Raw genomic sequence first — 26,963 nt, 5'->3', positions numbered from 1 at the left:
TGGATAACTAAATGGCAGAAAGTCAGAGGCGGGAATGAAGCGTTATGTAACGCCGATGCCGCCGCACACGCGATCGAGTAAACCGGGGCTGAAGAAAAATCCCTCGTCCACTGACCAGATGTGCGTGTATGAGTGTGCGCATTGGTGTGTGTGTGTGTGTTGGCGTGAGTGCGTCCGACTCTGACTGGCAGATTGCTCGCAGTGAAATGTCAGCTGCCCACACCATACGACATGCTGCGCTGCTGCTATCTATGTGTGTGTGTGTGTGTGTGTGTGTGAGAATCTTCATTCACAAGAGTGTGTAAAAGAGTGACAGGCAGGAAAACAGATGGACAAAGAGTTGGAGGGACAGCGGGGAATGGAAAAATCAATACTAAATGTCACAAGACATTCATTTTGTATCATACTTTGACACAGTATAAATGATGTTTGCCACATATATATACCTCATTAAACACGCCTAAGAGTCAGCTGTTCCCCTCAAGTAACCACAGGAAAATATTCAGCTTCAACATGTCGAAGCGCCCTGCAAATCCCGCCATGATCAGATTGAAAAATGAGGCTTTGACGAAACGGCTGACCTGCAACAGACTGTAATCCGCAAATATATTCTTGTTTTCCTGATTGTCAAGGCTGATGAAAAGAGATTAATATGAATACATGAAAATATGGCATACAGGATATACAGCAGGTGCAACTCCTGCCAGATGAAAGGACGCACCAGGACGGGAGCGTTGCTGCAATAGTCCCTCATTTATTTCTATTGTACATATACTCGTATGTGCGTTCATTTAAAGTGAATCAGAGCTTGCAAGTGTTCTACACTTGCCTCTGTGTCGAAATGGAAATGTGACTACGTCACCTTAATTTGCAAGCTAATAACAGACACAGACATCGACAGATCGAACAGTAAGATGGGGAGTAGAAAGTCAAATGGAGCGATGGCAGATGCTGATGACATCTTGCTCTTTTCGTTGCTAATCTCACCATCGTATGAATGCCCTTAATCCCACACACACGCACACACAGACACAGACACACACACAGACAGACACAGACACACACACAGACAGACTACCTTCTTCTGAGCCTAAAACACTGCACACACACACATCGTCTCGTCTGCGTTCACCTGTGTGTGTGTGTGTGTGTACTGCTGGAATGGGTATCTCGGGTAGATGGGGTGTGGATTGTTGTCATGGCAACTAAATAATGGGGTTAAGATGGCGAGTGTGTGTGTCTGTGTTATTTTTCTTTTTGCCCCTCTCTAACAGGAGTGTCTCTTTGGGAGTGTGTTACAGTGTCATCGATGACTCTGTGTGTGTGTGTGTGTGTGTGTGTGTGTTTATAGTGAAAACGTCTATCAGGGCTGCCCTCTCTCATCCCTCCCCTCCACAGTAAATCCATCTCTCTGGCTCCGTCATCATTAAGAGGCTAAGATCGGTCCCTCTGGCTCCAGAGAGAAATCCATGCTACTCTGCGTGTGTGTCTCTGTCAAGTGTGTGTGTGTGTGTGTGTGTGTGTGTGTGATGTTGTCGTCCTGATTCAAACCCATGCTCGTGTGGTTTCGTGTGTGTGTGACCAGTGAGATGATCCACCAGGGCTGTAAGTGCAGACTAAATCTAAATACAGGTTTTTTTCCTGCAGTAGAAGCTCAGAGGGGATCTGGAAATATTTTACTTTGCATCCAGCGTCATATTGGCCCCGAGAGGCTCCCAGTGCAAATCCATCCCTACGAGTGTGTGTGTGTGTGTGTGTGTGTGAAATCCATCTGCTCTCTCCTTGTTAGGACCAGCCCCTGAGGGCCCCTGAGGGCCCCTTCAGCACAAGTCCTCTCCTTCTCGCACTCTTTTACCAGAAGAAGAGAAACATCAGCCTCAGTATGTGATTCTACCGCATCTTTTTTGTTTCTATTAAATTCATTCAAAGTACTTCTACACACACACACACACACACACACACACACACACGTGCCAGCAGTGCGGACAGTACACCTCTACACTTGTTCATTGTGCGCGATGCTTTGTTGCTATGCAACACTGGCAGAACGTCCTCCCGCTCGAGAGATCCGACTCGCAGTGTGTGTGTGTGTGTGTGTGTGTGTGTGTGTGTGTGTGTGTGTGTGTGTGTGTGTGTTTTTGTCGTTTTCTCATAATACTGTACTGTAGTTTGATAGCTGATCATGAGAGGTGTCGTCTGGAGGGGACATGAGGACATCAGTGTGTGTGTGTGTGTGTGTGTGTGTGTGTGTGTGTGTGTGTGTGTGTTTTTGTCGTTTTCTCATAATACTGTACTGTAGTTTGATAGCTGATCATGAGAGGTGTCGTCTGGAGGGGACATGAGGACATCAGTGTGTGTGTGTGTGTGTGTGTGTGTGTGTGTGTGTGTGTGTGTGGTTAAGCTGCAGAGGGAGCAGAGAGACACTATGGTGCAGCGTGTTTCCTCTGCTTTAAATCAATTTATTATTCATTTGAAGAACTAGAAATTCTCAATACTCTCATCAGAAATAGGTCAATCGTCCTGTTTGAAACTGAAATATGACAGAAACATCAGATAAGTTATCGTATTCAGTCTATGTACTTCTATGTCTACGTCTATGGCTAATAGCGATGACTGCTCATGCTAACTAAAACTAAACACTGAAAACAACAAATCAAACATGTGCTATAATTGTTCATGCCACACAGTTCTTCCTTTTTCTTCATCAAACCATTGCTGCTGCTGCCAGAATAAAATACAGAATCATTTCCTGTTCTTCCCAGAATAGAGGTGCAGACGGTATTACGTACTCTGATGCTGGAGGAGATGGCAGGATGTGAAGTATGTATATTATACAATGAAGACTGTCATTGTGTCTAATCCTCACGTTAAGCTCAAAGCACCACATGTCTGCACGTCTGGATGTTACGCTATGGTATCAAACAATACAGCCAAGAACAATCCCACAAGGCCACTGAATTCATTTGAGCATCTAAATATAGTACTTTAAAAGCAGTGTATCTGACATCAAACATTTCAATATTTAAATCGACTGAGAATGAAGCAAGTCATCACATTTCTTTTCCACCAGCGCCAGCAATCAGGCGTTGCATTCTGCTGAGCCCGTCAAGTGTTTCAGTTGAGTGAATATGCGTAGTTTGTTGGTACAGTGTGGAAATATGTGTGTGCACCCGCATACAGGAGGAGCTCATTGTTTATGACTAAACACACGTCAGCTCACCTGTCGGCTCCTCCGATTGTCTTCATGAAGGATCGAGACTCTCTCCTGATATTCAACCTGACCTGAGATGTGACTTAATATAATAAACTTCCTCATCGTTTTTTCACACTCTATAAACCAGTTATCACTCCATGTTTGCCTTGGTGTTAGCGTTCATCCTGAGGCCTGAGTTTGAACAGTGCTTCTGCATATTTTTGGTAAACGTAAGTGGCCTCTTTGGGCTCTATTAAAGCTCATTCTAAGAAGTTGGCAAAAAAAGCAGCTAAGTTTCAGTGAAAGCAAAGTTTTTCTTGGCTGAGGACATTAATTACTCTTACAACCACGACAGAGAACACGCAAACACATTTTGACACGTCGGGAAAAGTGTCATATGTCAGATATGTTGTTTATTCTCACAGAAAAGACAAAAACTGAATGAACACAGCAAAAGCACCTGCGAGGCAAAGTTCGGTCAATGGAGGATTAGTCCAGCGGGAGGTGGTGTTGCTTTGGTTCTCTCTCTTTCTACAGCAGGTAACGGTGGAGGGAGAGGGTCTCTATTCAACCGTCCGTTAGTCTCTCAAGGCTGTTGGGAATGTAAATATGAGTGCTGTCACGTGTGTGTGTGTGTGTGTGGGGGTAAGTTGGAGAGCTTTACAATTTTCATCAGATTTTGTTAATACCATCAAAGACCCTCTCTCTCTCTCTCCCTCTCTCTCTCCATCTCTTCTCATTATTTTGCCGTCCACTGTTAACACAGATCTCACTGTGTGTGTGTGTGTGTGTGTGTGTGTGTGTGTGTGTGTGTGTGTCTTTGTGTGTGCGCACTGGTAGTTTTCCATGAGGGAAAGTTGTGAGGGCCCCAGGAGAAAGTCTTCACTGAGGGGAGGAGTCAGCAAAGGAATTCTGTGTGTGTGTGTGTGTGTGTGTGTGTGTGTGTGTGACAGCATGATTATGATAATGAAGAGGAAGAGGGAATGTGGGGGGAGGTACGTGTGTGTGTGTGTGTGTGTGTGTGTGTGTGTGTGTGTGTGTGTGTGTGTGTGTGTGTGTGTGTGTGTGTGTGTGTGTGTGTGTGTGTGTGTGTGTGTGTGTGTGTGTGTGAATGAACTCCTGTTGGGCAATAGCTGCAGTAGAGCAGAAAGCGGAAAAGTACAAAGGGGTTGTCACTCGTCTCGGACACACACTGAAAAGTGGGAAAATCCTTCCGTCGTGTCATTTCGTAACTTTTCAGCAGTATGAAAAAGTTTGCTAAAGTGCAAAGATGCAAAGAAAGGGCGAGAGAGAGAGAAAAGGACATATGAAGGAGAAACAGGACAGATAGAAAGACAAAGACACCGTTTGTTGTGAGACGCCGGTGTCCTTTCCAAGGACAAGCAGACATGCCAGTAGCGTCATGTGAGGAGACTCCTCCTCTTCCCCGTCTCCTCCCCCTGTCCCTTTGACTCCTCCCTCTCCAACTTCCACTCGTCTTGACTTTTCCCTCTGCTCTCTGTGTTTCTCTCAGCTTGTTAACGCTCTTCAACCCAGCGATGTGGAGGTGAATGTAAAAGTCGAGGAAGCTGCTGTCTGCAGCGGCACTAGTGTGGAAGAACAAGTCAAAAGCAGCGACAGAAAAGCTTTCAAAATCATGTTTCTGTAAAGATTTAAACCCTTTTCCCTTTCTCCTATATGTTTTCTCTCAAAGTTTGTCTTAAATATGTTTTAAAAAGTAGAATAAACCGATTGTGACCGACTTAAAGCTACTATTTTACGTGTTACATTCAAAGAGAACGTCACAACTGTTGACCATCTCTTTCTCTCAATCTCCTCTTTATATCTGTGTCGACCGTTGATTTTTCTTTTTCTACTAGTTTGAGAACTTTCCACCGGCTCAGTGACCTTTGACCCAGTTGGTGAGCAGCGGTGCTGTTGTTGCTCTCCGTCAGGGAAGTGAAAACAACGTTGGTGAGGAATGTCAGTTTCCGGCAGCGGGGCTTTTATTCTGAAAGCCTCACTCAGTGCACACAATGCACCACAGCTCTGAATCAGATGACGTGAACGCTGCATTACCGGAACAGCTGACAGGGGAGGAAATGACTCGTTGATGCTGGAACATCACATTTTTGACACACTGTACTTCTCCCAGGTTTATTTAACTTTATATGACTCATGTTGGAACTAATTTACTCTGCACTAAACGTTGGATATATACATTTGCAGCCATTCGCAGCTCCAGGCAAAACCTGAAAAGGTGTAAAGATAATCATTAAAGCAATTATAAGTCATTTTGTTTTTGGGAGGTGAAGCGAAAATGAGTCAATAGCGGCGTGTTTACAATCATGGCAATTCATAATGACATAATAACACCTCTGCCTCATCATGAGTTCATGACTCCTTGACAGTCTGCAGCATGCGATGGTCAACTCCTTCACACGGACCTCGTGATCTCTTGACCCCCAGTCTGACTCCGAAACCAGACAATGGGCTGGTTAAAGCAGCACTGAATCTTGAGGAAAAGTTCACAAGGAAATCACTAAAACAATATTCTCATTCGGGGGGGTGATTGTCTGCGTGTGTGCCGGCGTGGACACAGTACAGTATTCATGCGTGAGTGTGTGAGGCACCGAGCGAGCGGGGACAGTGGCTCTTTGTTGCCGTTGCCAGGGTTTGGGATCAGCCAGGCTGGCAGTGCCTACAGTCACTCTTTTCTTTCTTTATCCTTTCATTCACTCTTTCACTGGTTTTCGATGTGCTCTACTTCTCCACTGCAGAGGGAAACATATGCTAGTTTAAAAAAAGGCGATACCTGCGTCTTTAGATTTATTTATTTGTGCAATATTGTGTAATTTAAGATTATGAGTACTTCATATATATTATATGAAGGTATATGCTGGATTTTCCTTTTCACACATAAAGCACACAACGGGAGCTTGTGAAGGCATTGTTCTTGTGATTGTATTTTATTAATATTTTATTCTTTTAATAAATAAAACACGTGCATGCCTTTCAAATAGAAGTTTTACAGGATATTTTAAATTTAAAGGAAGCTAATATTTGCATTTCACCACATTGAAGACATTTTGATACTTTTTTCGGCAGCTATAGATACATTCTGAGAGATTCTATGGTTGCATAAATCCAAGATCATCAGAGTTAACCCGTTAACCCCGTGAATACAGGAATACTGATAACAATAATCAAAATTAGAAAAGCACATCTCTCACCCTGCCGGTCCGTCCTGCTCTTCCTCCCTTCATCTCACTTTCTCATTCCTCTAATTGCGGCTGTAATCCGTGGACAGATTATAGGGATGTGCAGGGTCTCTTGTGAGTGTGTGTGTGTGTGTGTGTGTGTGGTCTGAATGAACGATGCACAGATCTCTCAGAGATTACTCGATCCCTGTCATCGTCACACGGGCTGAAACTGAGAGGAATACCAATCCAATTTGCTTCCTCGTACGAGGAATGTGACCCGGCAGGAACCAAAGCAAATATGACAAACATGTTGTAATGTTTGTTGTTGCTGCCCGTTTTCCAATACATCTATCAGCTGTCCTATGTCTTGCATACGTTGATGCTGTATCCTTAATATCACCAACTCTACAGCAGTTTTCCTTTGATGTAAAAACCCAATTTCATAAATCCTGCCTGCTCTCTTTGATACAAGTTGGCCTGGAAGGAACCGGCTTTCTGGCAAATGTTTGGACCTATAAATAGCAGCACACTCAGTTCTTCCTCTCTCTTGCAAAGTCTGGCCTGGTTGTCGTGTTTCTTAATTATTGTGCATTTATGATCCATCCATTACTCCTTTACGGCCCTTTATTTTGTCTTTGTCTTTAAGGCCGTCAATTGCAGAATTCATACAAAAGGAAAGCTGGGAGAAAATGATCCTTCACACAAGTATATTTAAGATGAAAGGGACAGGATATTTTGTTGAGAATTTCTCAATCTCTCATCTTTTGTCTCAAACCAGAGACCCAATATACATTTTCTTTTGGCCAAAAGTATCTCTTTCTAGACCGAAAGCAACACGCACATGAAGCCCTGCTGGCTTCACTTTCATCCGACGTGTTTTCCAGAAGAAGCATGTGTCGGACTTTTGACACAGATGTTCCCAGTAGCAGACATGTGAGGAGACTGAGGGGTCGATGATGTCTTTTTTTCTCCCTCATCTGTGATTTTTCTTTGAGGCTTTATCGGACGTTTTCCATCTTTATTCTGTTCTGGTGTCATCCGCTCGATAGCGGTCTCTGTTCGCCCCAAAACAATTCTAAAACATTTGAAATATTTGAAGCCACATCTGCTTGAATTGAGCTTGATGTTGAGCGCTAAGAGTCAACAGCCTGTCACACAAACACCTGGGCTGGGAATTTCAAGCAGGTGTGTGAAGTCTCTTTTTTTCGGGAGTTCGGACCATGATGCTCTTTAAAGTCTCTTGGCTCTCCGACCGCAAAGAACTATTCCTGGTTTGTTGGTGTGCTTAATACTGAGGCAGATTGGTGATGGAAGCGCTAAGCTGGCAATAACATCAGTGTGCGTCAAAGAGATGCTCTTAAGGGAATTGCAGGTGTCACCAGCCAATGCTCCAAAATAAAGCAATAGCATTAACAGGGAAGTTGCTCTTCGTACGTGTTTTTAAAGCTTTATTTTTTGAGAGCAGTAATGCCGGGTCAAGCCATCTCATCTCCGACGTGATTGATTAAGTCCCGTGTTGTCTCGTCCTCTTGTATCTGTTATAACACAGGCTCTGCTTCCAGCTTCCGCTCTGTCGTCTGACAACTTTCTGTAACTTGCTCTCCAAATTTGACCCTCGGCTCGACAGCCAGCGTGCCCGAGAGAGGTGACATCTTGTTCAGCGTGATTTAAAGCTCAACATCCTGTAAAGAGTTCACCTATAAGAGGAAAACACAGAAAGTCTCCGAGTAGCAATTCAAAAATGAGACAAATTGCTTTGTGAGTAAAAGAGTTAATCTGCTCTCTCCTTCAGTTAATCAAGATTCCCACTGATCTTACAGTAAGTACGTACATTTACCATCTGCATGAGAGACAGATGTGCAGGTTAACTCTCCAGATGAAGGGATTGACAGCATAGCGGGAGGTGTTACTGGATGTTAGAAGTGCGGCAGAAGCGAAGCAAACCAGCGTGAAGAGGTGATCATTTACTGTGAATAAAGTCACGTTTTCTGGCGAGTGCACAGAAAACGTGACCGTCTTGGGATAGTTTATAAACATGTCCTGACTTAAATAACGTGCGTAGTGCTGTGACAATACAGCAGTGTGCTGTGGGAGCCGTGGAAGCTCGGTGGGTTGAGACACACGCTGTTCTTATGATGTGGTGGGTGGGAATTACTTATTCACTTCCTCGCTGCTGTCTTTCCCAAGATTCTCCTCCGTGTGCCGTATGTATGTTTTAGATGATCGTTAACTAAATGTTGACTGGAATTGAACACATAGTGGCTTATTTTTTCACCGTGAGCTGTTTGGTGTCATTTAAAAAGATAGAACATGAAGTAAAATCCAAAAGGCTGCAAAGAAGAATGAGTTGTTTGAGTTGTTTGAAAGCGTGTGACGGCTGCTGGAGAAAACAATCGGTCGTTGTCCGTTCAGGCTTCTCTGGAGGACGAGGAATGACTCCACGTGAACGTGACTCCCCCCCCCGCTTTGTGTTTCGTCATATAGTCCATGTAACCGAACACAATGTTGGTGCCACTCAAGGCGACAAAGTCTCGTTAACACACTGAATTCAGCTCTTATTATTTAGGCCTGTAAGGACCTTTATAGCTATTTTACTGTCAAATGTTTGCTGTAATTTTAAAGGAATACTCTTGGTTTTCACTCAAGGCCATCAGACCTCAGATGAGCTCTACAATGTCTGAATGACATACTTTCTTTTATGCGCAATGCAAAAATGTTTGCAACTCGTTTTATGTCCAGCATAAGGCGAGCGGGCTCAGTAAACACTTCACCAAATCAACTTCAGCCAGATTGTTGGTTATCAGAGTGTCAGTGTAATCTCAGTGAGTGGTGTTGGAATCATCATGTATCTGTTTGGATGGATGCTGACTGTCTCCAGCTGTAGTTATTGGTGTCTGACACTGTAAAACACTGGCGGTTGGTTGTGGTTTGATTATTGAACGTTTTCAAAATGCCTCTACGTCACCCTCGGTACAAAGGTCAGGAGAGTTTGAACCTGCAGCCGAGTGAAACATTTACAATGTACCCTCATATACACGTTTAGCCAAAGGAACATTTAAATGCTCATTATGTTCAGGCTGCTGGAGCCAGAAGGACTTTAATGACTTTGTAATTCCCCAAACTCGAGTCGAGAAAGAGAACGCACAGAATGTATTAAAGAGTAAGAACAAATACTCCCTCACATGCCACTAGTGGTGTTTAGCTGTGAACACAGTGTCCGAATCCCGCACTAATATGGCCTTTAAGTGATAGTTTACTTACGGGTATGTTTACTCTGATAATATCAGTATTACTCCTTGTACTCCTACTACAATGACATTCCAAAGGCCATGTTTACGTCTTTGCCTCCCAAGCTGTTTATGATTGTCAGCGCGTTGTTTGGGGTTAAACAAGAACGTACACCGCATTAATTATGGAGCTCAAACCCCCGACAGTCGCATAAAAACTCCGAGGGAGCCGCTCCGGCTCAATCGTGGTTTGCTCCTTTGGTTTTATAGATGCAGGAGAGACACCGCTGCTGCGTGGGAGGTCGATTCCCAAAGACTTAAACATGCTCAAGTACAGATCACGCCAATAAAAGTGTAAACAGAAAGTCTCAATGAGTGTGTGTGTGGATAGAAGGTGTGGTCGTATGTCACCGTGGAGCTGAAGAGACAGGTGGTGAAAGTAACACATCTCCAGCTCCTGGCATGATGGGCCATGAAGCACATGTTGTTCGTTAGCATCCCGATGAATATCCGCCGATTGCCACGAGAGACTGCACCGCAAACCAGTTTCCATCGGCTTCTATTGTACTGTGGCGAGCTACAGCCATTATCTGAGTGGTTATACGGCACCGCGGGTAATTTTATTTTGGGCTGAACTGTCCCCTTAAGGGTTTTTCTCAACCTTTCTCCCTTTATCTATCTCTTACATCACCAGGCTCTTTCTCCTCATGAATGGATTTGGAACAAATTGAATTCAACGCGCTGCAGAGGCAGAAGGCCTGTATTCTGCCACAGCAGCAGCAAAATGAGCTGCATATATCGTACCGTACCTTAAAACTTTGGCTGCTCTAGTCTTATCTTTTACCTTTTTGAATTTCCAGCCTCGGAGGATTCCTATTTCACGCTCTCCCCTCATCTTTGCATGATAACGTCCCCCTCCTCCCTGCATACTCTAGTGACTATAAACAGTAGGAAGTTTACTACAAACACATCCAGCAGCCGGCCAGCCAGCCAACAAGGGCAAGCCCTCCTCCTCCCTGTGAGTTTCAATGAACAGGAAAGCCTCTTCTGGGTTTTGTGAGGGACTTCAGGGTCATGAGCTAAGGTGGCAGCCATAGATAAAAGATAAAGCCTTTGTGCAGTGCATCTCCCGCACTAATACACATGCCGCAGTTATTTTTGGTATTTCGCTTTTCTGTACCAGCTTGTTGACCGGTTGAGCAATCCCTTTGTCTGTTCAAGGACACAGTGAGTGTGCGGGGCATTGTGTGGCTCAATCATTCATTTAAAACCCTCTCAGTTAAACTTTATGGCTTTGCTTAAGATTTCTGCTCACCGCAGGAACACCAAGGTGGGGCTTGCAAACCTCAGTTCCTGATAGTGGATCAGCTTGCCCAATTAAACAAGTATTAATATCCATGTCCTGGTTTAGTAGCAGCTGACCTTTGCTCAAGCTCGGACGAGAAACCTAAATCTCACCTGAACTCTTTTGCGCAAACTGGGTTTCAAATCGGATTTCGGCGCGTTTCTGTGGATGATTAACATATATTAATCCTAGTCAGCCAACGGCCTCTGTGAGCTCACGCAAGTGTGGCGGCAATGTGAATCTATATCTAAACACAAAGTGTCGGCATTGTGGGAGACATTCTGACTTTTCATGAGGTGAAAGGACTTCAGAATCAATTTCAAGGTAGTTTTCGTCCAGGGCACATTGACCTCAGAGAGCGAGGGAAAGCTAAAGGATTCCTCCCTTTGCATTCCACTTGTTATCTCTGGTATGAGGTTTCCTTCAGCCTTTCTCCCAAGTCTTTATCAGCTTCTCACCTTTTTTCTTTTTGGGTCTTTGTTATACAAACGCATTGTTCAGTTCTGTGCAGTTAGTCACCTGCAGAACTGTACTTAAAAAGTCTCCCATTCCTTTTCCACTATTTCTCTCTCATCCCTGTTTGTACTGTAAACTGAGCGCACACAGGCAGGACACACACCACTCGGGTGGGATTCACTCTGCAGGGGCGTGGGCGTCTCGGTTATCCAAACCACCTACCTGTCGCATGTAAAGGTCGCAACGAAGCTGAACGGAAAAAGAGGAGTGGACTGAGGAGAGGGGACTGAATGAGTAAGAGCGAAAGAAGAGGAACGAAAGCGGTGAGAACAAAACAGGGAAGTTGAGCAAGAACTACCCCTCCCCTTTCTCCTGTAGTCCTCCTCCACCACTGCCTCCCTTTCCCACCAACACCCCCCCTCCCTTCCCCACACAACTACTCACCTGTCCAGTTTTACCCCTTCCCAACCCCCCAATCCCCCCCCCCCCCGAGCTCCTCCTCTCAGGGCAGGTGAGCCAGTCGTGGGTATAAAGGTATGCTAATGCAGAGCAGCCTATCTTCTCTGCTCTGGAGAGTGCGGAAGACTCAGGGCTGAGTGAGAGAGAGAGAAAGTGTGTGTGAGAGAGAGAGAGAGAGAGAGAGAGAGAGGCGGAGTAGGAAAGTTGCAATTTAAAAAGACAATTGGATTGAGTGTTCTCAGACTTGCACTGCAACCATGGGGCTGGGAGTAAGTATTGGAGCTTTGTCACATGTTTTGGACTAGTTTTTCAAGAGTCTTTAGGTAAAGGTTAAGCTGGTTATGCTTTTCAGTTTGGAGCTTGAGTTATTGGTTAAGCTTGACAGTTGTGAATTGCCTGAAGTACTTTGTACCTTAGTTTCGAAATCTTCTGTGCGTGCGTTTTTGTTCACACTTTCAGGGAACTCTTCAAACTTTTTCTTTTTTAAATCGGGAGATATTTATGAGAGTCATTCACGATCCCTCTTAACAATGATTAACACACGTTTTACAGCATGTTTGAACTGCAAAGTTGACACCGCTCTGCGCTCCCGCTGGTGCAACTTAAGAGGAAGCCTCCGAGCAAACTTCCCACATGTGCTCGGTCTTGTTCAGAAGCTCACTTTTTCTCACTTTCTTCAATCCAGAGAGGGAAAGATGAGTACAAATTGGCGGCAACCTCCGATGGCAAGGACAAGAAATCGAAGAAAGCGAAAGGGGAGAAGGATATGGAGGAACTGAAGAAAGAAGTTGACCTGGTGAGTACACAAAGACATGTAAAACCACTCTGTAATTGTAAAGTACTATTCCCGTAAGGCAATAATTCACTTTTTAAAAGTGCTGTAACTTGCAAAATCGGACTCCATTCAAGCCGAGAGGAACAGGCGTTGACCTTGTTTAACGTAACACCCATTGTCCTCTCGTACATTGTTTGCCTCATGCTTAATGACAGCTTTATTCAGGCCATGTTAACACTCTTGGCCACTGCCATCGGTCACAGCAGTTGTTACAGTCACGGCCGAGACAAACCTCTGCTTTGACCTCACGGCTAGTCACATGAGATGTAGCTGTCTGACCCGAATTTCATAAAGATTGCTACTTACACGCCTGCATGTGCTGTCACGTGTTATTAAGGAGTTCACAGCTATACTTAACTTCTAAGTCATGCTTATCGAGATTAGTTTTCAACGCTGAAATGTCGGGGTCAGAGGCTCTGTTGTCATTATTGTCTTCAGTTTCTCAAAACATAAGAACGGGTCCTTTTTCTGCAGCCGGTAAACACAAATTAATCTGATTCTAAGTTCCGTTCAAACTCTCAAGATCACGTGTGGTTCATTTTTACCTCCAGCCACAATCGTGCAAGATACGAAACTGCACTCAGATGCACAGAAATGTGCAGAGTTGTTAAGTCGCACGCGGAGAGGTTTCCTGTGTAGAACAGTTGTCCACTTTCCACTTGTGTCAGCTTTTCTTCTTTTCTCGGCCTGTATGTAGCTGGCAGCGGTCACTTCCCAAGGTCAGCGAGACATTCAGTTCATCCCCAATGAAGGAGAAGAGCGAATGAATGATATCATATGTTCAAATGGTGGCATTTTATTGGCAGATATACATTTATTAAAGGAGTTTCAACTGTAACTCTTCTTAAAGCGGTTCTCTCGTATGGCGGTCCACACACAACCCGTAAACGTCTTGTTGGAGACAAAGCGTCTTTTGTGTGGTAGGATCGTGTCCTTCACAAGGTCAGCTCACAAGGAGGCAGATTCAGGTCTCAAGTTCAGCTCAAAGCCCGACGTAGATACAAGTGAACGTGTTCAAATGTCTCCCTGATGATTGGATCGTATCATAATCATCATTTTCTGTCATTTTGCCGTAAGCTGCTCTTTGACTTTCACAGGGTCATCAGGTGAAGGTTGATTGACGCTGTCAGTCTGTCGCTGAACTAAAGTAACTTTTCAAAAAACTACAATTATATGAATGTGATGGCTTGTTGCCAGTTTTATAATTAATTCTTTAATTAGTGCTTTTCTGCAACAGCCTCTGCCCAATGTCACACCCCAGGTCACAGAGTGCTGTCGGCCATTAGGTAATAAAGTTCCCATCTCTGTGACATATTAATGATTATTGTCCTCGGTACGCTTTAACCAGATCTCAAAGTCTGCCGCCGCTGAAGGACATCTCAATGCCATCGCAGCGGTATCGCCAGTATGCCATAACCTCCTTAACTTTAGCATATCATTTACTGCAATTAACAGCAGGCGGTGTCTTTAATGTGTCTCCCTACTGTCCAAAGCACACTGTGTCTTCAGAAGGTTTGATTTTGGGAACACACAAAAAGGGGCAACTGATTAATTGATGATTTCAGATTTGAACCGCGGTTTAAGAACAATAGCATATAGCAAGTAGTAAAGGAGTAATAAGTGCGAATGTGTGTCTCTATGGAGCCCATGAAGCCGACATGTTAATCATTATTGCACCATCATGCAATTAACTGAGGCGTCAAAGTCCAGCGGAATATTCCCATAGCAACACATAGCAGCCAGTGATTTTATAAAATGAGACAAAGTCCAACAGAAAATGCCAAATATAGAATCATGTGCAACATTAACCATCCACAAGAAAGTAGTCCAGGCGTGTGTGTGTGTGTGTTTGACCGTCCAATCAGGATTTAAATATGTGTGTGTTTACGAGCCGCACTATCAAAGCTGGTGAAGAAATCCCCCACAGGCTTCAGGAGAAGAGAGTAGTTTGGGGCATGTGACAGCACTTTATCCACGGCACATTGGGCATGGAGCCCTTTGCTTTGCTTATTATAATGCAAAACCGTGGCAATTGCACCCGTTTTCTCCTCCGACCGTTAAGAGTGTGAATGTCAAAAGTTAGGTCGCATAGGACTACACAATTGTGTTCAAATGACCATTATGTAAATGTGTAAGTTCACACAGGACTCGTGTATACTCCAAGCAGTGGATGTGAGACATTATGCTTTAAGAGGTCAATGTAAACTTGTACTTACGTAACACAATGGGACACACTGAGGGGTGTGAACTGGTGCTTCATTCATTCATTCCCTGTAGACGAACAGTAGCTGAGAACAAAGCTGCCGTCTATCAGAGGAAATGTGCTTTTACTGCACAGCATGTGTTTTGACAAACGTCGTTCATAAAACAGGTCACTGGTAAAATCATGAACAAATTCCTGCAACATTTCCATTTATAGAATGGATATTTTGTCCGGATGCAGCAAGCTGTGCAGCTTTTATTTCATGGAGAAGTAGTCGCTGAGGGGAAAAAAAACGATGCACTGAAATGGAAAAATTCAAGAATTTGTCACATACGTGAGTAAACCAGCGTTGGCATCTTTACTGGGATGTTTCACTCTCCTGCGTTTTGTATGAAGCTCACAATGCTTTGTGGTTTCGCAGGATGACAAAAATGAAAGGTGGGAGTCAGATATTATTGCAGATCGTACAAATTACGCTGGAAGAATCTCTGTTCATGCACTCACTGTAGGCGTTATTCAACAAACAGTGTAGGCACATGAATGTGCCAGATTCTCTGCTCGTTCATTTGCAGATCCGCTGCAATTTGCATTTTCCCTCGGCTCTTTCATTTAATAATGAACAGATTGCTACCGGATGAACCCCTTTTTCTAAATTATAGACTCTACGATCAATTAATTACCTGAAACAACACTTTCCCTGATTGAATCATCCAACAAATTCATGTTGACGACACCGGCGTTGATGCGAGTTCAACACATGAGCATTGCTCCGTGGAGCAAACACCAGTGTATCAGTTGGACTGTTTGCTCGCAGCAAACTGTTTGGACGAGTCCGTATGTAACTGAGCTCATGGCGGCTTAGTGCTTGTGTTTGGCTGCGAGTTTTCAATCATCAGCAGACTCTAGTTTTACTTGAATGTCCGCTTTGGCTAATCCTCGCACTGTATGGACCGCCGTGCATCCATAATCCTGATCAGATTTCGCCTTGTCATCTTTATGTTCCCTGTGTCCCTCTGGAGGACCTGACAGCACATTCTTTAATCCTCAAAGGAGATAATATCTGTGGGTTTAAAATGATGTCTCTCAATCTCTCTCTCTCTCTCTCTCTCTCTCTCTCTCTCTCTCTCTCTTTCCTTAGGATGATCACAAACTAACCTTGGATGAACTCCACAGAAAATACGGCACCGACCTATCCAGGGTGAGTGTGTGTTTGTTTGTTTGTTTTTGAGTGTGTGTGTGTGTGAGTCACAGAGGCAGATAAAGCCAGAGGCCAGGGAAGATGTCACAGTACAAACTGAGGTCAAAAGCACAGACGCACTTTCACTTGTAGATATTTTGTGTGTTAGATTAGTGCAAAGTAGCAGCAGTAACTTTATTTAACGGGTCAGCCCCAGTGGTGTCTGTTCATTAAGATAGTAGATACTAAACTGTCTGGCTGGAAGCCACTAGAGGGAGGAAGGAAAAAGTTGAGTGAACCTTTCAAAGAGTCAATAAACGTCACGTTGTTTTGAAAAAGGGGGAAACTCAGCTGCTACACAAAATGTAATTTTCATGTTTGGACCATGGTCTTCATCACGCACACAGAATCCCCATTACACAACCCAGTAGAGCCCCACACTGGCCAAATGCTCCACCGATGCTGATTATCCTCTGAAGTCTGATCTGTCTGAGTTTGACCCAAAACAAAGACTTCATTCACGCAGGAACACCGGTCTTACAGAGCGCCGCAGGGCCAACCCGGAAGTTAGCATCGCACCGGTTCCCTCGACTGAAAGCCAATGGGATTTATCCATTTGGATTATTGCAGAAAATCAGCCTTGTGGCAAACACAAGTGCATGATGCTGGCTATAAAGGAACCAGACCAGGGTCACATGACTTCACGTCACCACCACTAAGCCACGGGCGGATTAGTGCTCTGAGTGATGTCGTTTTGTAGTTTTTAGCCACTTGTTTTTTAAGACATGTAAAAGCTTAGAAATTCACTAGTAGGGGGTTTACTGACACATTTATGTCGAAGAAAATCTGTTAAGCTTGTGCTAATTACAGACCTTATTTCAGGCATCTGACCAAAATCTGACTTTGAGACGAGGGAACCGGAAAATGCGAACTCATTTCCTGGTTTTAGGACTAATTTACTGCAACAAGATAATAAACAACTGTGATGTTTACTCCTGGTCCCCCTCCAAAGAGACCTTCAGTCACACTTTCTTTTATTCCTTCCATGACCGTGTTTAAGTGTGCACGGCTCAATAATAGCAGCGATACGACCTGATTGTCTTGTCTCCCTCTCACTCTGTTATCACTCTTTCCATATCCCGAGCTGTGAATGACCGCTAACTGCACGTTTTGCTGTCTAATTACACAGACTATTGAAAGAGGAAGCAGTCATTTTAAGATTACCGAGTTCTTTCTTCCTGTCGTTGGGATTTCTGATGTTTTTGTTTGAAACTTTAATCCACCACCTCCTCAAGTAATAGCAGTGTGGGTGTGTGTGTGTGTGTGTGTTTAGCAAATAAAACCGCTTCGCAGGAAACATGACTCGTCCTTGTCCCAAAGCTATAAAGTAGCAGAGCAAAAAACAGGACTCACAGGTTTTTCTTTTATGGTTTTCCTTAGGTTACCCTGACATAACCACACATGCTTAACTCAAACCATGTCAAAGCATTTTTTATGTCTCTTTTTTTAGGGTCTTTCCAACTCCAGAGCAAAAGAGATCCTGGCCAGAGATGGCCCCAACGCCCTCACACCTCCCCCCACAACGCCTGAATGGGTCAAGTTCTGTAGACAGGTAAAAGTCACTTCTTCTCAGCTGCCACAGAAACCTGTTTTGCATACTCAAATTTTATAAAATGCAAATTTATTCTTTGCAGACTGTGAAAACCGGCAACGTCTTGAAACTTGCGTGTTGTTTCATGTTGTTTTCCAGCTGTTTGGTGGTTTCTCCATGCTGCTGTGGATCGGTGCCATCCTCTGCTTCCTGGCTTACGGTATCCAGGCTGCAGCAGAAGACGAACCGGCCAACGATAACGTAAGGGGGTCTTTGTTAGTGTGAGATAAAGAGTTGATCCCACCAAAGATGAACTGACTAACTGAGTCTTTTCTCTCCTCCTGTAGTTGTACCTGGGTGTCGTGCTGTCCGCTGTCGTCATCATCACTGGCTGCTTCTCCTACTACCAAGAGGCCAAGAGCTCCAAGATCATGGACTCCTTCAAGAACCTGGTCCCACAGGTGAGTTTCTCCTGACTTACTTACGACAACCAAGACAGTGACAAATACTACAACATGTTGCGCAATCTCTCGCTACTGGGAATACAATTGTATCTAATCCTGTTGAGAAATTGCCCTGAAAACATATGTTTTACCGTTGTTCTCGTAGCAAGCCCTGGTCCTCCGTGACGGCGAGAAGAAGAGCATCAACGCTGAGGAGGTGGTGATCGGAGATTTGGTGGAGGTGAAGGGTGGAGACCGGATCCCCGCGGATCTGCGAATCGTCTCCGCTCACGGCTGCAAGGTGCGTACCTCAAAGACCGCACTTAAGATATTAAATATTTATGTGGTTTAAACATGGATCAAGTGGATACTAAGGATACCGTACAGTCTGTCATGGTTAAAGCTGATTAACATCTGATGGGAAATACTATATGTTGACAGCTGTGGTTGTTAAGCATCAGTTTACTTTTTTTATTCTCATGTTTCTTTTGACTGACTCGAGTTGTTCCTTAGTTGAAGTTTTATTTGGGTTTAAATGCATCAGTCATTGTTTTTGTTACACTGTCCTGCAGACATCACGTCACTCTCACTCCTCTGGATGTCTTTGGCGTTTCAGTCTTGCTTTGCTTCTCACTCCTTCAGGTGGACAACTCCTCTCTGACCGGTGAATCCGAGCCTCAGACTCGTACTCCCGACTTCTCCAACGACAACCCGCTGGAGACCAGGAACATTGCTTTCTTCTCCACCAACTGTGTTGAAGGTAAAGAACTAATTAAAGTTAAGTTCAAGTTAGAGGAATATGAAAGTTGTGAAAGGGTTATTGATGGAGACAATCTGTTGCTCTCTCCAGGCACCGCCAAAGGAGTCGTCATCAACACCGGAGACCGCACCGTCATGGGTCGTATCGCCACCCTGGCGTCCAGTCTGGATGGCGGCAAAACTCCCATCGCCAAGGAGATCGAGCACTTCATCCACATCATCACCGGCGTGGCCGTCTTCCTGGGCGTGTCCTTCTTCGTCCTCTCGCTCATCCTCGGGTATGGGTGGCTGGAGGCCGTCATCTTCCTCATCGGTATCATTGTGGCCAACGTGCCAGAAGGTCTCCTGGCTACCGTCACCGTGAGTTCTCCAGCATTTCGGCCCCGAGTCTAGGTTCAAAGACTGAGATGTTATCGCTGAAACACTTGATTCCCATCTCCAGGTGTGTCTGACTCTGACCGCTAAGCGTATGGCGAAGAAGAACTGCCTGGTGAAGAACCTGGAAGCTGTCGAGACCCTGGGCTCCACCTCCACCATCTGCTCCGACAAGACCGGCACCCTGACCCAGAACCGGATGACCGTGGCCCACATGTGGTTCGACAACCAGATCCACGAGGCCGACACCACAGAGAACCAGAGCGGCGCCTCCTTCGACAGGAGCTCCGCCACCTGGGCTGCGCTGGCCAGAATCGCCGGACTGTGTAACCGCGCCGTCTTCCTGGCGGAGCAGACCAACGTCCCCATCCTGAAGGTGAGAAGCTGAATAACCTCCTCTTAACTCTTCTGGTTACCAAACACTAAACATTTTGCTCTAGTTCACCCATTCTGACCACTAAAGAGTCTAAACAATTCACCAGTGGAGGAAGATGTCTCTGGCTCTTGGTGTAACACCATCTCTTGTAAATAAGCACAGAGCAGAGTCTTCACCTCATGGAATATTTTCCACATTTTGTTAAATTGGAAACAATACCCCGACGAGTCCCGAGATGCACTGACTGTGTGGGAGGTGACTTGGCATTATGACTTGGCAGGAAACTTTTTTGGAAATAAAACGCAGCCAGACTGAGCTACACATCTTTATAAAAAGCACTCAACATAATTAAAGGTTTTTCAGAAATATATAACTGCAGCTATAGCAAGAGGTGGCCAGACAGACCCATTGATTTATTCCTTAATGAGTTTATTTATTTCTCTAACTGCATAGTTGTGGAGGAGGTTCTTTTAATCATGAATGTCTTTTTTTTATGGAACGAATTGCAATTTAAGATGGTCTGAATTCACTGTTTCATCCACCTGCTCTGTTCTTCTACACAGAGTTTATAAACCTTTGGAGACCTGCACCTATAATATAAATAGTAATATGTAAATCAGAAACACAACTTGTCTTTTATCAAAGGTTATTCTAAGTGTATGAAACCTGTTTGTAGCTCTGATTTTGTGTAATATATAATAATAATATATATTGTAGATAATTATATGATCCAACTCTTTGTCCTCTGCTTGAATCCACAGAGAGACGTCGCCGGTGACGCCTCAGAAGCCGCCCTGCTCAAGTGTATTGAGCTGTGCTGTGGATCCGTCGGCGGCATGAGAGACAAATACGACAAGATCTCTGAGATCCCCTTCAACTCCACCAACAAATATCAGGTAAACAACCCACAGAGGTTCCCACAGCCTCTTAATTTGTTCAACCTGTCTATGCAGGTGAAGTGACGCAGATTTCAATCCCCAAAAACGTTGCACACCTGGTGTAAGACAACACTGGAGGGAAATGTTGATATGCGCCCTCTAGTGGTTGGGTTCTTTCATGTCTCCCATCGACCAGTTTTTGTTCCAGCGTAATTTTGGGATTTAAAATCCAGCCTACCTGTCGTCCCGCAGCTCTCCGTCCACAAGAATGCAACTCCCGGAGAGACCAAGCACCTGCTGGTGATGAAAGGCGCCCCAGAGAGGATTTTGGACCGCTGCTCCAACATCCTGTTGCACGGCAAAGAGCAGCCTCTGGACGACGAAATGAAGGACGCTTTCCAGAACGCCTACGTTGAGCTGGGGGGACTTGGAGAGAGAGTGCTGGGTACAACACAGCTCCATTCTAAAGCTGCATCCTTTTGTCTTTAACATGTTGGTGGAGAAACGGTAATATGTGAAGCGTTTTCTTCCCGTCTCACTCAGGTTTCTGCCACTTCAGCCTGCCCGATGACCAGTTCCCAGAGGGCTTTGCTTTTGACACTGAGGAGGTGAACTTCCCCACTGAGAACCTGTGCTTCATCGGCCTCATGTCCATGATCGACCCTCCTCGCGCTGCTGTGCCCGACGCCGTCGGCAAATGCAGGAGCGCCGGAATCAAGGTGAGTTTTTCCCGTCGTACAGCACGTGCATGCATCATTTCAAGACCAAAAACATTATCACGTCCCGTGTTAATACTTGTCTTCTCCCTCAGGTCATCATGGTGACAGGTGACCACCCAATCACAGCCAAGGCTATTGCTAAGGGTGTGGGTATCATCTCTGAAGGCAACGAGACCGTTGAAGACATTGCTGCCCGCCTGAATGTACCAGTCTCAGAGGTCAACCCCAGGTCAGTACACACACTAAATATGTGTATAAAATACTCTTGTGTCTCTAAATATATAGACACAGATATGAAAAAATACAGGTCTGATGTTTAGTAAGATGTAGAGCTTTTTGCTGATATTGTAATCAAGGGGTGTCAAGGCCGACGCTGCCTGTTTTTGAAAGGAATTTCCTGTTTCCCGATGATTTTCCTCTCTGATTGTCCCCCATCCTTAGTTTTCCTCTCAGAAGCAGGATGTGGGATTACAACTGTTGTCCTAATGCTGCTGTGATTTCCTCTCCAGGGATGCCAAGGCCTGTGTTGTCCACGGTGGTGAGCTGAAGGAAATGACCGCCGAGCATCTTGACGACATCCTGAAGTACCACACTGAAATCGTCTTCGCCAGAACCTCCCCTCAGCAGAAACTCATCATTGTGGAAGGTTGCCAGAGACAGGTGAGCGTCACAGAGGATTCGGGAAACAAACACAGACACAAATTGGGATTAAAAGCTTTCTTTTAAAAGCTTTTTGTTTAACCTAAGTCTTCTGTGCTCTGCCTCTGCAGGGAGCCATTGTGGCCGTGACAGGCGACGGTGTGAACGACTCTCCGGCTCTGAAGAAGGCGGACATCGGTGTCGCTATGGGTATCTCTGGATCTGACGTGTCCAAGCAGGCCGCTGACATGATCCTGCTGGACGACAACTTTGCCTCCATTGTTACCGGAGTGGAAGAAGGTAAGACTTAGCAGCCGCGCTCATTATACCTCCCGAAATGTGGAAATACAGACCGCAAGAAGCATCCGTGTAACCGCTTGATTTTTCCTCGCCATATTCATTTTTACATTACTTTATCAGGACGCCTGATCTTTGACAACTTGAAGAAGTCCATCGCCTACACGCTGACCAGTAACATCCCTGAGATCTCCCCCTTCCTCCTCTTCATCATCGCCAACATCCCTCTGCCCCTGGGAACCGTCACCATCCTCTGTATTGACCTGGGAACTGACATGGTGAGCTCTTTGAGCGACGGCATAACGGACGTCACGTGTCAGTCGCTATAAAAGCAACTCTGTGTGACAAAGAGATTGAAAATACTTTGTATTGACTTGTTGTCTGCCAGGTCCCTGCCATCTCTCTGGCTTATGAAGAAGCTGAGAGCGACATCATGAAGAGACAGCCCAGAAACCCCAAAACAGACAAGCTGGTGAACGAGCGGCTCATCAGCATCGCGTACGGACAGATCGGTAAGCGTGAATGATTGTTGTTATTCGGTGCTGTGGAAGCGCGACGCTCCGTCTACAGCAGACCCATCAGACTTCTTCTCTGTTAGGTATGATGCAGGCCACAGCTGGCTTCTTCACATACTTTGTGATCCTGGCTGAAAACGGGTTCCTCCCCATCGACCTGCTGGGGATCAGAATGATGTGGGACGACAAGATGGTGAACGACCTGGAAGACAGCTACGGACAGCAGTGGGTGAGTAGTGCTCGTGTTTTTAATAACGCTGCCGTGCCGAGCCCAAAATGAATGTTCACATTCAAGGCAAGAAGAGAGGAGGATGTTGTGCTCATCTCTTTTTGAAATGTTCTATCCACCAGACATACGAGCGCAGAAAGATCGTAGAGTTCACATGTCACACAGCTTTCTTCGCCAGCATCGTGGTGGTCCAGTGGGCCGATCTGATCATCTGTAAGACCAGGAGGAACTCCATCCTGCAACAAGGAATGAAGTACGTACACGCACAGACACTTTACTCACACAATAAATGCAGCACTTCTGCAGTCTGGGCTTTGTCTTTCATATCTTTAGAAGTTCCTTGTCATTTATACCGGGGGACCACTTGTCAAAGAACTGAAAGGTTCCTTCAGCCCGACATGGGACGAGGGCTGCTGGAATGTAAAAGTCAGGTTGAAAAAAAGAGAGAGTGATGCTCTCCCCTCGTCCTAACATGGTCCTAGATTGATGGAGTACTTCCTTGTTTTATTAATGAGGTGCTGCACGAGTTGAGGAAGCGAAACTGTGCGTGTTTGACCAATCAGTGATGATCATCCCTGCAAACCTTACCCTGAAAGTACTCCCCCCCCCCCCCCCAAAATATCTTTATAGCTTCAGTGAAAGTGAAAGTGTTCTCACTGTGTTGACTCTGTGCTTCCACAGGAACCGTATCCTCATCTTTGGGCTGTTCGAGGAGACAGCTCTGGCTGCCTTCCTGTCCTATTGCCCCGGCATGGACATTGCCCTCAGAATGTACCCTCTCAAGTGAGTAAAAACATGCACACAGACAATGAGCACAATATGCATTGAGTGCATCCCCGTTAAAGTGTTAATCCATGAAATCCTATTTTCTGCTCATTTACTGCATATCCCAGAAGCTTCTTGTCAATCAGTGCATTCAGTGCTTTGACATGGTTTGACTTGTGTTCCCCGATGAAGAAGTGCTGTTTTATCTTTATTATTATAGTAATGAGAGAGAAAAACAGAAAGCAGGCTCATTAGCTGACGTCTCCATGTCTCCTCGTCTTCTTCTCCTCGTTATTGTTCTGCGTCTTCCTCTCCTCTCCTTTTGTCCTCGCCACCTTTTCACGTTCTCTCTGTCTTTCTCTTCAAACTCCTCGTCCACCCACTCACCTTTCTCTTCTCGAGTGATTGCTGATGTCTTCTCCTCTCCGTCTGAGAGTCTCGCGTCTCTCTCTCCTCACCGTTTTTGTCTCCCTGTCTTTATTTCTGTCTTGTCTTTATTGCTAAAGAAAGTCCAAGATGTACAGAAATCTACAGCAGATATCGAACCAATTAAACATCAAATGTCTGTGTCTGTGTCTCACCTTAGGCCATGTTGGTGGTTCTGTGCCTTCCCCTACTCCCTCCTCATCTTCCTGTACGATGAAGGCAGAAGATATATCCTCAGACGCAACCCAGGCGGTAAGACCTTGACTGACTCTGAGGCTTTTGTGTTCCACATGTTTGCTTCTGTTCTCTGTCTTTGGAGGGGAGTGAATCTAACTTTTGCCAAATGCAAAATCAGATTCAGAAAAAGAACTTAAAGACGGAAGTGTTACTTTTTGGTCTGGAAAAATACTTCATGCGCTAATAAATACACAATTTTAAAGCTGTAAATGCATTGTGACAAAACTGAAACAGCTATTTTTATGAGCCCATAAGATTATATTTTGGAAATCGTATGAAAATGTCCGTCGGTACGATGTGTAATACGGAGAGCAGTGGTGTGTTAGTGAATGATGGATTGTCAGGTTAGCGAACAACATGGCCTTTAGCATGAGCTGTGATGATGCCCCAGCGTCTATTTCTGTGCACGTGTCTGTTATCCCTGCCACAACTGCGCCTCCACACAGACCAGTGAACTGTGGCAGATGGCAAGGCCCCCGGTGGGATTTCAACCCTCAACCCGTGCCATTGTTAATGCCTCGTTCCACCCACGGAGCTGAGCAGAACCTGCATGCGGGGCTGACTCTGATGCAGCTGTGTGTTGTGGGAGAGTGTGGGTCTGTTGCATCTGAGCCCCGCCGCACAGATCAGCGAACATCCCACTGCCCATCCACAGTGAATATTGTGTTACAACAAACCGACATAGTCTACATGTTAAGGATGGATTCTAGGTTACTCAAACACTCTTAGAGAGTGAGGTGTTTCCACTGTGTCCATGGCCCAAAGCTAGCTTTTTAAACCTTTGCTAAATTAAGTTTTACAGTCTCACTCAAAAGTGGAAAAACATGATTCCAGTCCAAGGGATTTTCACCCTTCTGTGAAAAACAAGTATTCATAGTGTTTCAGGCCTAAAAAGATAATGTGGCCTTGGGCTCAGTGAAGCCTGGCAAAATAGACTCAACAATAGCAACCACACTGACTTCTAATACCGATGTGTTTGATATCGTCACATGTAGTCACATGTAAAGCCTTATCATCGGTCCCTGCAGGACCCATCTCACCAAGAAAGGCTCTAAACTCAGGACGGGCCTCGCTCACGCTCCCAGATTTTATTTATTTGAATCGCTGTCAGTCTACATGAGAGGCGACGTCATCCTGCAGCCTGATGTGCAAAGTCACAGAGTCCACCGAGTCGTCCCTCCTTTTTGACTCGACCGTGAAAGACAACATGCAGAATTTAGACCCCACATGTGAGGCGAAAAGTTCCCAAAAACTCTGTCCCTAACTCTGTCTCTTTTGGTTTCTAGGTTGGGTGGAGCAGGAGACATACTACTGAGTCAACACACAGTCAGTGTTCCATCGTTATTTACTGCCATGTTACATATTTGTCTGATATGTCAGTCAGACCCCGAAAAACAAAAAGCATGGATGAAATAAGAATATTTTGATGTATATGTCATTCACAATAAAACATTTCCGTACTATTGTACATTGATGCTAGTTGGACATTTGTTTTGTTTTTGCTCAGACGTCTGTTGTCGCCTCTCTGACACGTGGAGGCTAGAAACAGCTTTTCAGGGCTTCGATGCAGGATGTTGTTTCAAGGTTCAATAGATGTGTACCGGTGAGTCAGGCCCGGTGACCCGTGCGGTGGGATTATCCACCTCAACAGTTCCTAAACTTCAGTTCTGGGCTCAGATTCGTTTCACAGAGGGGGACATACAGTTAGAATAAAGCAATCATGATAAAGAGAGAGAGAATCATTCACACTTCAAAAAGCAAATGAGCTGTTTTAGCCCACATACAATCTCTGAAAACGGAGAATTAAATCAAATGTAAGGATTTGCTGTTTAAACTAAAGTCAATAACTGATCCGTGAATTTTCTGTTGATTAACTAATCAGTGTTATCTTTTCCCAAGATTTTTTCTTTAACGAACAGATATTAAGGAAAAGCATGAGAGCAGTGTGTGTGTGTCTGTGTGTGTGTGTGTCCATTATCTCAAGAGTCTGCCACAATGGTGTTTGTGATGGATAGCTTTGTTGACCGCTAATGCTAAAGAGGCCCTCAGTGAAAATGAACTGAGACCACTCTCGTGCTATCTACTTTGTGTTTACCTTGGTCATTACGAATGCCCCCTCAGATGTGTGTGTGTGTGTGTGTGTGTGTGCACAGTATCGTCACAGATGGCCTGCTTCACACACACTTAGGAAGCACTTGAGCTCGTAGGCAGAGTAAAACCAGAAAGCGTCGTAGTGAAAACCGCCCGACTCGGGTAGAATGGTTCAACCGGCCGATCGGGGGGTCATTTCCCTTGATCCACAGGTGATTTCTGTTACAGCAGAGGGTGCTAGTGTGAGACAGACGGCGGGAGTCTGCAGACAAAAGGATGGAGGGATGAGGAGAGAAGAGGGAGAAAGAGAGTGAGAGTGACGGGCGGTGAGAGCAGTGAATCGATAAGAGGAAGGAAAGGAGAACAGACAATATTGGCGTATTTGTAGCGCGAGCGTCTTCAAGACGTGTAATTAATCATCGTATTATGATGTGAAAAGAGGAGAAAGAGGCGGCAGACAGACTTAACATTATCATACCTTCATCCTACATTCACAAGCAGGGCCCCCTGAACGTGCCTGTTGCTATGGCAACTCTCTCCCTTTCT

The 26,963-nt window shown here is 45.1% G+C and overlaps 1 protein-coding gene across 1 annotated transcript; it reads left to right on the top strand.

The window, feature by feature from the left end:
- Positions 1 to 11,963: 11,963 nt before the first annotated feature.
- Positions 11,964 to 25,805, top strand: LOC306715138 (sodium/potassium-transporting ATPase subunit alpha-1). Its single transcript, XM_079185381.1, has 23 exons — positions 11,964 to 12,131; positions 12,548 to 12,658; positions 16,039 to 16,098; positions 17,588 to 17,689; positions 17,828 to 17,929; positions 18,016 to 18,129; positions 18,278 to 18,412; positions 18,754 to 18,871; positions 18,962 to 19,230; positions 19,313 to 19,621; positions 20,383 to 20,517; positions 20,752 to 20,944; positions 21,043 to 21,218; positions 21,311 to 21,447; positions 21,728 to 21,878; positions 21,989 to 22,157; positions 22,278 to 22,432; positions 22,543 to 22,666; positions 22,753 to 22,898; positions 23,021 to 23,151; positions 23,580 to 23,681; positions 24,250 to 24,341; positions 25,613 to 25,805. The coding sequence occupies exons 1-23, from the start codon at positions 12,120 to 12,122 to the stop codon at positions 25,639 to 25,641; spliced, it is 3,072 nt and encodes a 1,023-aa protein (XP_079041507.1). The 5' UTR covers positions 11,964 to 12,119; the 3' UTR covers positions 25,642 to 25,805.
- The last annotated feature ends 1,158 nt before the right edge of the window (positions 25,806 to 26,963 follow it).

This window comes from Pholis gunnellus (assembly GCF_910591455.1).
Source record: "Pholis gunnellus genome assembly, chromosome: 24".
NCBI lineage: Eukaryota > Metazoa > Chordata > Actinopteri > Perciformes > Pholidae > Pholis > Pholis gunnellus.
Note: the sequence above shows the minus strand (reverse complement) of the source record. Positions and strands in the feature narration are given on the sequence as shown.